The sequence below is a fragment of the Heliangelus exortis genome, chromosome 2, assembly GCF_036169615.1.
Source record: "Heliangelus exortis chromosome 2, bHelExo1.hap1, whole genome shotgun sequence".
NCBI lineage: Eukaryota > Metazoa > Chordata > Aves > Apodiformes > Trochilidae > Heliangelus > Heliangelus exortis.
The window spans coordinates 150612979-150622187 of NC_092423.1; the positions used below are offsets into that span (position 1 = coordinate 150612979).

The following is a 9209-nucleotide window of genomic DNA, read 5'->3' on the forward strand; positions in this document are numbered from 1 at the left end:
GGACTTTTCCACGTGGCCTGGTTGGATCTTGCTCCCTAGTTCTGTTCTTTTTGGGGCTGGATGAGGCTTGGGGGAAGAAAGGAAGAGGAGGCGTGTCAGGCTTGGATGCAAAAGAACTTTATTGATGGAAAAACAGAGTAAAGAGGCAGGAGCATTAATGTGGAAGGGAGCACATCTGAGGTGCAAACAGTGCAACCATCAGTCGGCGTCCCTTGTGGAAGACAGATCTTGCCAGAGCACCAAGGTCTTTGTGCCTTTTGATGTGAGGAGAAGAGAGGAGATTCCTGATGTAGTTTGGCTTGTGAGAAGGAGGTATCAGAGGAGGAGGCATCAGAAGAGAAATGGTCTCCCTTGATGTGGTGGGTTGCAGGGTGCAGGTGTTTGCTGTCATAGGTTGTAGGGAGGGCCCTTAGCAGATGCCACAGCCTCCTCTACCTCCCAGGCCGTAGCCACATCCGTAGCCATAGCCCAGGCCTCCCAGGCCTCCCAGGCCTCCCAGGCCGTAGCCCAGGCCGTATCCGGAGTTGATGGGCACTCCCAGGGCACTGAGGTCGTTGCCCACGGCAGCGGATGCGGAGGATCCGACGGCGGTGCTCTGGGGGAAGGAGGTGAGGATGGGTCCTGGCAGGGTGACGAGGACAGCAGGAGGCTGGATGACAACGCGGGAAGCCTCACACTGCCTGACACAGGGCTCGTTGCAGCTGTTAGCCAGCGGGGTGGGTCCGCAAGAGCCGCAGCGGTCGTAGCAGGCCATGTGTGTGGTGTGGAGGGGTGGCTGTGGAGGAGAGAGAGGGTGTTGAGAAAGCGTTGGGGCAGAGTGGGTGAGGAGAAGGCAGGAGGGGCAGGGGGTTGAGGCTCACCTGGTTGTTGGTGTCAGCGGAGAAGGGGTGAGGAGAAGTGTGTGAGGGAGAGAGGCGCTGGGCCGGCTTTTATGCTGGTCCGCGAGGGGCGGGACAGCCTTTGGGCATGAGGGCATTGTGCAGCAAGCAGCTCCTGAGGACACAGCCTCCTGCTCAGGAATGGGCTGGAGCAAGCTTTTCTGCCTCACTCATCCCTTTTTATGTTCTTTGATTAAGGACATGCCTTCTGAGCATGGTGACATTTTTTGGGTGAGAGGAGGTGTGTTTGGGAGTCTTTTCCTGGCAGATGTATGTCATGGCATTTTTGGAGACCTGACAAAGCCCCGGGAGTGGTTGGGTGCCATCAGTGTGGTTTACTTTGGTCGTCATGGAGCTTGGAACTTGGTGACTTGTAGAGTCCCTTCCAAGCCAAACCATTCTATGATCTCATAGCACTCGTGTGGTGAGGTTTGCGGGCAGGTTTTCAAGGACAGCCCTCATTTGCTTGCAGTGTGCTCTGCGCTTTGTGGAAGTGCTGGGCATGAGGCTGTGCCTGGTTCATCACACTGCTTCTCTTGCTGCCATCTCACCAGGCCTGTCATTAGCTCTTCTTGCTGGGTGAGCTCTCTGTTTTCTTGGTGCCCTTCTTGCTTCTTACGTTTCAGGTGGGGGTTGAATTTCTTTGGGAAGGATTTTTGGAGTGAGGGGGTGCAGTGGTCTTTTTTTTTGAGTAGGGTTCAGGTGATTGCCTCTCTTTGGATAGGGAGTTCCTAAGGAATGGCAGGTGAGGCCATGTGGAAGAGAAGCAGCCTGAGTGAACTGAGAGCTTTGGCTGGAACCGAGGGAACGTAGCGACTTTATTATTTTGTGAAAAAGAAAGGGGTTTGTATGTTGAAGACTGCAAGGATTTTATGAGGTAAGCTACAGAGGAACTTGGGAGAGCCAAAAGGTGCTAGAACGGAAACCACCCCAGTTCCTTGGATTTGAGTGTTAGCAGGCCGATTGTGAGGCAAGCTGAGGAATTCTAGAACCACAGAATGGCTTGGGTCATTTAGAGTGAAATCCACTGTGTTATTTCTAGTTTTTTTTAGAAACTTCTTGTTAGTTGTAGTTACTTCCACTTGACCAGATTTCTCCAAGTCCTGTTGACATGCTGGTCAACACTCGTGTTGAGGAGACATCCACAGCTTCTCTCATTGACCTGTTTTATGTCTCAGCGCTGTCAAATGAAACAATTTCTTCCTTTGATGAATCCCTGGACGCAGTTGTCTTCCTGTGCTGTGGGATGAGTGATGAAGGATGGAGTGCTGGGCAACTGGATCCTCTGGAGTCCTTGGGTCTTGAGAGATGACATCCACACATCCTGTGGGAGCTGGATGGTTTCATTGGGAGATAAGTCACAAGCGCAGCGGTCGTACGTGTCCTTGTGAGCCTGGTGACGGTTTTTTTGAGAAATGAAGTGTTTGGAGTGTTTTCAGAGGAGGTGTGTCAGGGCCTTTTTCAAAGCAAAGCATAGGAGAGGCAGGGTGTCATCAGTGAGCTTTGAGGTTTTCATCGGAAGGGTTCAGCATTGATGAGCTTTAAGGAGTCTTTCAACCCAAACCATTGCATGGTGTCGTGGCATTTGTGTGGTATGTGTTGCAGGACTTTTCCACGTGGCCTGGTTGGATCTTGCTCCCTAGTTCTGTTCTTTTTGGGGCTGGATGAGGCTTGGGGGAAGAAAGGAAGAGGAGGCGTGTCAGGCTTGGATGCAAAAGAACTTTATTGATGGAAAAACAGAGTAAAGAGGCAGGAGCATTAATGTGGAAGGGAGCACATCTGAGGTGCAAACAGTGCAACCATCAGTCGGCGTCCCTTGTGGAAGACAGATCTTGCCAGAGCACCAAGGTCTTTGTGCCTTTTGATGTGAGGAGAAGAGAGGAGATCCCTGATGTAGTTTGGCTTGTGAGAAGGAGGTATCAGAGGAGGAGGCATCAGACGAGAAATGGTCTCCCTTGATGTGGTGGGTTGCAGGGTGCAGGTGTTTGCTGTCATAGGTTGTAGGGAGGGCCCTTAGCAGATGCCACAGCCTCCTCTACCTCCCAGGCCGTAGCCACATCCGTAGCCATAGCCCAGGCCTCCCAGGCCTCCCAGGCCTCCCAGGCCGTAGCCCAGGCCGTATCCGGAGTTGATGGGCACTCCCAGGGCACTGAGGTCGTTGCCCACGGCAGCGGATGCGGAGGATCCGACGGCGGTGCTCTGGGGGAAGGAGGTGAGGATGGGTCCTGGCAGGGTGACGAGGACAGCAGGAGGCTGGATGACAACGCGGGAAGCCTCACACTGCCTGACACAGGGCTCGTTGCAGCTGTTAGCCAGCGGGGTGGGTCCGCAAGAGCCGCAGCGGTCGTAGCAGGCCATGTGTGTGGTGTGGAGGGGTGGCTGTGGAGGAGAGAGAGGGTGTTGAGAAAGCGTTGGGGCAGAGTGGGTGAGGAGAAGGCAGGAGGGGCAGGGGGTTGAGGCTCACCTGGTTGTTGGTGTCAGCGGAGAAGGGGTGAGGAGAAGTGTGTGAGGGAGAGAGGCGCTGGGCCGGCTTTTATGCTGGTCCGCGAGGGGCGGGACAGCCTTTGGGCATGAGGGCATTGTGCAGCAAGCAGCTCCTGAGGACACAGCCTCCTGCTCAGGAATGGGCTGGAGCAAGCTTTTCTGCCTCACTCATCCCTTTTTATGTTCTTTGATTAAGGACATGCCTTCTGAGCATGGTGACATTTTTTGGGTGAGAGGAGGTGTGTTTGGGAGTCTTTTCCTGGCAGATGTATGTCATGGCATTTTTGGAGACCTGACAAAGCCCCGGGAGTGGTTGGGTGCCATCAGTGTGGTTTACTTTGGTCGTCATGGAGCTTGGAACTTGGTGACTTGTAGAGTCCCTTCCAAGCCAAACCATTCTATGATCTCATAGCACTCGTGTGGTGAGGTTTGCGGGCAGGTTTTCAAGGACAGCCCTCATTTGCTTGCAGTGTGCTCTGCGCTTTGTGGAAGTGCTGGGCATGAGGCTGTGCCTGGTTCATCACACTGCTTCTCTTGCTGCCATCTCACCAGGCCTGTCATTAGCTCTTCTTGCTGGGTGAGCTCTCTGTTTTCTTGGTGCCCTTCTTGCTTCTTACGTTTCAGGTGGGGGTTGAATTTCTTTGGGAAGGATTTTTGGAGTGAGGGGGTGCAGTGGTCTTTTTTTTTGAGTAGGGTTCAGGTGATTGCCTCTCTTTGGATAGGGAGTTCCTAAGGAATGGCAGGTGAGGCCATGTGGAAGAGAAGCAGCCTGAGTGAACTGAGAGCTTTGGCTGGAACCGAGGGAACGTAGCGACTTTATTATTTTGTGAAAAAGAAAGGGGTTTGTATGTTGAAGACTGCAAGGATTTTATGAGGTAAGCTACAGAGGAACTTGGGAGAGCCAAAAGGTGCTAGAACGGAAACCACCCCAGTTCCTTGGATTTGAGTGTTAGCAGGCCGATTGTGAGGCAAGCTGAGGAATTCTAGAACCACAGAATGGCTTGGGTCATTTAGAGTGAAATCCACTGTGTTATTTCTAGTTTTTTTTAGAAACTTCTTGTTAGTTGTAGTTACTTCCACTTGACCAGATTTCTCCAAGTCCTGTTGACATGCTGGTCAACACTCGTGTTGAGGAGACATCCACAGCTTCTCTCATTGACCTGTTTTATGTCTCAGCGCTGTCAAATGAAACAATTTCTTCCTTTGATGAATCCCTGGACGCAGTTGTCTTCCTGTGCTGTGGGATGAGTGATGAAGGATGGAGTGCTGGGCAACTGGATCCTCTGGAGTCCTTGGGTCTTGAGAGATGACATCCACACATCCTGTGGGAGCTGGATGGTTTCATTGGGAGATAAGTCACAAGCGCAGCGGTCGTACGTGTCCTTGTGAGCCTGGTGACGGTTTTTTTGAGAAATGAAGTGTTTGGAGTGTTTTCAGAGGAGGTGTGTCAGGGCCTTTTTCAAAGCAAAGCATAGGAGAGGCAGGGTGTCATCAGTGAGCTTTGAGGTTTTCATCGGAAGGGTTCAGCATTGATGAGCTTTAAGGAGTCTTTCAACCCAAACCATTGCATGGTGTCGTGGCATTTGTGTGGTATGTGTTGCAGGACTTTTCCACGTGGCCTGGTTGGATCTTGCTCCCTAGTTCTGTTCTTTTTGGGGCTGGATGAGGCTTGGGGGAAGAAAGGAAGAGGAGGCGTGTCAGGCTTGGATGCAAAAGAACTTTATTGATGGAAAAACAGAGTAAAGAGGCAGGAGCATTAATGTGGAAGGGAGCACATCTGAGGTGCAAACAGTGCAACCATCAGTCGGCGTCCCTTGTGGAAGACAGATCTTGCCAGAGCACCAAGGTCTTTGTGCCTTTTGATGTGAGGAGAAGAGAGGAGATCCCTGATGTAGTTTGGCTTGTGAGAAGGAGGTATCAGAGGAGGAGGCATCAGACGAGAAATGGTCTCCCTTGATGTGGTGGGTTGCAGGGTGCAGGTGTTTGCTGTCATAGGTTGTAGGGAGGGCCCTTAGCAGATGCCACAGCCTCCTCTACCTCCCAGGCCGTAGCCACATCCGTAGCCATAGCCCAGGCCTCCCAGGCCTCCCAGGCCTCCCAGGCCGTAGCCCAGGCCGTATCCGGAGTTGATGGGCACTCCCAGGGCACTGAGGTCGTTGCCCACGGCAGCGGATGCGGAGGATCCGACGGCGGTGCTCTGGGGGAAGGAGGTGAGGATGGGTCCTGGCAGGGTGACGAGGACAGCAGGAGGCTGGATGACAACGCGGGAAGCCTCACACTGCCTGACACAGGGCTCGTTGCAGCTGTTAGCCAGCGGGGTGGGTCCGCAAGAGCCGCAGCGGTCGTAGCAGGCCATGTGTGTGGTGTGGAGGGGTGGCTGTGGAGGAGAGAGAGGGTGTTGAGAAAGCGTTGGGGCAGAGTGGGTGAGGAGAAGGCAGGAGGGGCAGGGGGTTGAGGCTCACCTGGTTGTTGGTGTCAGCGGAGAAGGGGTGAGGAGAAGTGTGTGAGAGAGAGAGGCGCTGGGCCGGCTTTTATGCTGGTCCCCGAGGGGCGGGACAGCCTTTGGTGGTCATTGTGCAGCAAGCAGCTCCTGAGGACACAGCCTCCTGCTCAGGAATGGGCTGGAGCAAGCTTTTCTGCCTCACTCATCCCTTTTTATGTTCTTTGATTAAGGACATGCCTTCTGAGCATGGTGACATTTTTTGGGTGAGAGGAGGTGTGTTTGGGAGTCTTTTCCTGGCAGATGTATGTCATGGCATTTTTGGAGACCTGACAAAGCCCCGGGAGTGGTTGGGTGCCATCAGTGTGGTTTACTTTGGTCGTCATGGAGCTTGGAACTTGGTGACTTGTAGAGTCCCTTCCAAGCCAAACCATTCTATGATCTCATAGCACTCGTGTGGTGAGGTTTGCGGGCAGGTTTTCAAGGACAGCCCTCATTTGCTTGCAGTGTGCTCTGCGCTTTGTGGAAGTGCTGGGCATGAGGCTGTGCCTGGTTCATCACACTGCTTCTCTTGCTGCCATCTCACCAGGCCTGTCATTAGCTCTTCTTGCTGGGTGAGCTCTCTGTTTTCTTGGTGCCCTTCTTGCTTCTTACGTTTCAGGTGGGGGTTGAATTTCTTTGGGAAGGATTTTTGGAGTGAGGGGGTGCAGTGGTCTTTTTTTTTGAGTAGGGTTCAGGTGATTGCCTCTCTTTGGATAGGGAGTTCCTAAGGAATGGCAGGTGAGGCCATGTGGAAGAGAAGCAGCCTGAGTGAACTGAGAGCTTTGGCTGGAACCGAGGGAACGTAGCGACTTTATTATTTTGTGAAAAAGAAAGGGGTTTGTATGTTGAAGACTGCAAGGATTTTATGAGGTAAGCTACAGAGGAACTTGGGAGAGCCAAAAGGTGCTAGAACGGAAACCACCCCAGTTCCTTGGATTTGAGTGTTAGCAGGCCGACTGTGAGGCAAGCTGAGGAATTCTAGAACCACAGAATGGCTTGGGTCATTTAGAGTGAAATCCACTGTGTTATTTCTAGTTTTTTTTAGAAACTTCTTGTTAGTTGTAGTTACTTCCACTTGACCAGATTTCTCCAAGTCTTGTTGACATGCTGGTCAACACTCGTGTTGAGGAGACATCCACAGCTTCTCTCATTGACCTGTTTTATGTCTCAGCGCTGTCAAATGAAACAATTTCTTCCTTTGATGAATCCCTGGACGCAGTTGTCTTCCTGTGCTGTGGGATGAGTGATGAAGGATGGAGTGCTGGGCAACTGGATCCTCTGGAGTCCTTGGGTCTTGAGAGATGACATCCACACATCCTGTGGGAGCTGGATGGTTTCATTGGGAGATAAGTCACAAGCGCAGCGGTCGTACGTGTCCTTGTGAGCCTGGTGACGGTTTTTTTGAGAAATGAAGTGTTTGGAGTGTTTTCAGAGGAGGTGTGTCAGGGCCTTTTTCAAAGCAAAGCATAGGAGAGGCGGGGTGTCATCAGTGAGCTTTGAGGTTTTCATCGGAAGGGTTCAGCATTGATGAGCTTTAAGGAGTCTTTCAACCCAAACCATTGCATGGTGTCGTGGCATTTGTGTGGTATGTGTTGCAGGACTTTTCCACGTGGCCTGGTTGGATCTTGCTCCCTAGTTCTGTTCTTTTTGGGGCTGGATGAGGCTTGGGGGAAGAAAGGAAGAGGAGGCGTGTCAGGCTTGGATGCAAAAGAACTTTATTGATGGAAAAACAGAGTAAAGAGGCAGGAGCATTAATGTGGAAGGGAGCACATCTGAGGTGCAAACAGTGCAACCATCAGTCGGCGTCCCTTGTGGAAGACAGATCTTGCCAGAGCACCAAGGTCTTTGTGCCTTTTGATGTGAGGAGAAGAGAGGAGATCCCTGATGTAGTTTGGCTTGTGAGAAGGAGGTATCAGAGGAGGAGGCATCAGACGAGAAATGGTCTCCCTTGATGTGGTGGGTTGCAGGGTGCAGGTGTTTGCTGTCATAGGTTGTAGGGAGGGCCCTTAGCAGATGCCACAGCCTCCTCTACCTCCCAGGCCGTAGCCACATCCGTAGCCATAGCCCAGGCCTCCCAGGCCTCCCAGGCCGTAGCCCAGGCCGTATCCGGAGTTGATGGGCACTCCCAGGGCACTGAGGTCGTTGCCCACGGCAGCGGATGCGGAGGATCCGACGGCGGTGCTCTGGGGGAAGGAGGTGAGGATGGGTCCTGGCAGGGTGACGAGGACAGCAGGAGGCTGGATGACAACGCGGGAAGCCTCACACTGCCTGACACAGGGCTCGTTGCAGCTGTTAGCCAGCGGGGTGGGTCCGCAAGAGCCGCAGCGGTCGTAGCAGGCCATGTGTGTGGTGTGGAGGGGTGGCTGTGGAGGAGAGAGAGGGTGTTGAGAAAGCGTTGGGGCAGAGTGGGTGAGGAGAAGGCAGGAGGGGCAGGGGGTTGAGGCTCACCTGATTGTTGGTGTCAGCGGAGAAGGGGTGAGGAGAAGTGTGTGAGGGAGAGAGGCGCTGGGCCAGCTTTTATGCTGGTCCCCGAGGGGTGGGACAGCCTTTGGGCATCATCGTGCAGCAAGCAGCTCCTGAGGACACAGCCTCCTGCTCAGGAATGGGCTGGAGCAAGCTTTTCTGCCTCACTCATCGCTTTTTCTGTTTGTTTTTTTAGGGACATGCCTTCTGAGCATGGTGACATTTTTTGGGTGAGAGGAGGTGTGTTTGGGAGTCTTTTCCTGGCAGATGTATGTCATGGCATTTTTGGAGACCTGACAAAGCCCCGGGAGTGGTTGGGTGCCATCAGTGTGGTTTACTTTGGTCGTCATGGAGCTTGGAACTTGGTGACTTGTAGAGTCCCTTCCAAGCCAAACCATTCTATGATCTCATAGCACTCGTGTGGTGAGGTTTGCGGGCAGGTTTTCAAGGACAGCCCTCATTTGCTTGCAGTGTGCTCTGCGCTTTGTGGAAGTGCTGGGCATGAGGCTGTGCCTGGTTCATCACACTGCTTCTCTTGCTGCCATCTCACCAGGCCTGTCATTAGCTCTTCTTGCTGGGTGAGCTCTCTGTTTTCTTGGTGCCCTTCTTGCTTCTTACGTTTCAGGTGGGGGTTGAATTTCTTTGGGAAGGATTTTTGGAGTGAGGGGGTGCAGTGGTCTTTTTTTTTGAGTAGGGTTCAGGTGATTGCCTCTCTTTGGATAGGGAGTTCCTAAGGAATGGCAGGTGAGGCCATGTGGAAGAGAAGCAGCCTGAGTGAACTGAGAGCTTTGGCTGGAACCGAGGGAACGTAGCGACTTTATTATTTTGTGAAAAAGAAAGGGGTTTGTATGTTGAAGACTGCAAGGATTTTATGAGGTAAGCTACAGAGGAACTTGGGAGAG

At 52.7% G+C, this 9209-nt stretch overlaps 4 protein-coding genes across 4 annotated transcripts; all 4 read right to left on the reverse strand.

Moving 5' to 3' along the window:
* Positions 1 to 409: 409 nt before the first annotated feature.
* On the reverse strand, positions 410 to 772 carry LOC139792964 (feather beta keratin-like). The gene has a single exon (XM_071736945.1). The coding sequence runs from the start codon at positions 752 to 754 to the stop codon at positions 410 to 412; it is 345 nt and encodes a 114-aa protein (XP_071593046.1). The 5' UTR covers positions 755 to 772.
* Positions 773 to 2891: 2119 nt separating this feature from the next.
* LOC139792965 (feather beta keratin-like) lies at positions 2892 to 3254 on the reverse strand. Its single transcript, XM_071736946.1, has one exon. The coding sequence runs from the start codon at positions 3234 to 3236 to the stop codon at positions 2892 to 2894; it is 345 nt and encodes a 114-aa protein (XP_071593047.1). The 5' UTR covers positions 3237 to 3254.
* A 2119-nt stretch (positions 3255 to 5373) lies between these two features.
* On the reverse strand, positions 5374 to 5736 carry LOC139792966 (feather beta keratin-like). Its single transcript, XM_071736947.1, has one exon. The coding sequence runs from the start codon at positions 5716 to 5718 to the stop codon at positions 5374 to 5376; it is 345 nt and encodes a 114-aa protein (XP_071593048.1). The 5' UTR covers positions 5719 to 5736.
* Positions 5737 to 7850: 2114 nt separating this feature from the next.
* LOC139792972 (feather beta keratin-like) lies at positions 7851 to 8657 on the reverse strand. Its single transcript, XM_071736966.1, has 2 exons — positions 8646 to 8657; positions 7851 to 8207 (listed from the first exon to the last, which is right to left on the reverse strand). Exons 1-2 carry the CDS (start codon positions 8655 to 8657, stop codon positions 7851 to 7853), a joined length of 369 nt encoding a protein of 122 aa, XP_071593067.1.
* Between the last annotated feature and the right edge of the window lie 552 nt (positions 8658 to 9209).

Bases quoted from the DNA above. Each gene is read 5' to 3' on its own strand.
- LOC139792964 (XM_071736945.1), bottom strand. From the start codon at position 754: ATGGCCTGCTACGACCGCTGCGGCTCTTGCGGACCCACCCCGCTGGCT.
- LOC139792965 (XM_071736946.1), bottom strand. From the start codon at position 3,236: ATGGCCTGCTACGACCGCTGCGGCTCTTGCGGACCCACCCCGCTGGCT.
- LOC139792966 (XM_071736947.1), bottom strand. From the start codon at position 5,718: ATGGCCTGCTACGACCGCTGCGGCTCTTGCGGACCCACCCCGCTGGCT.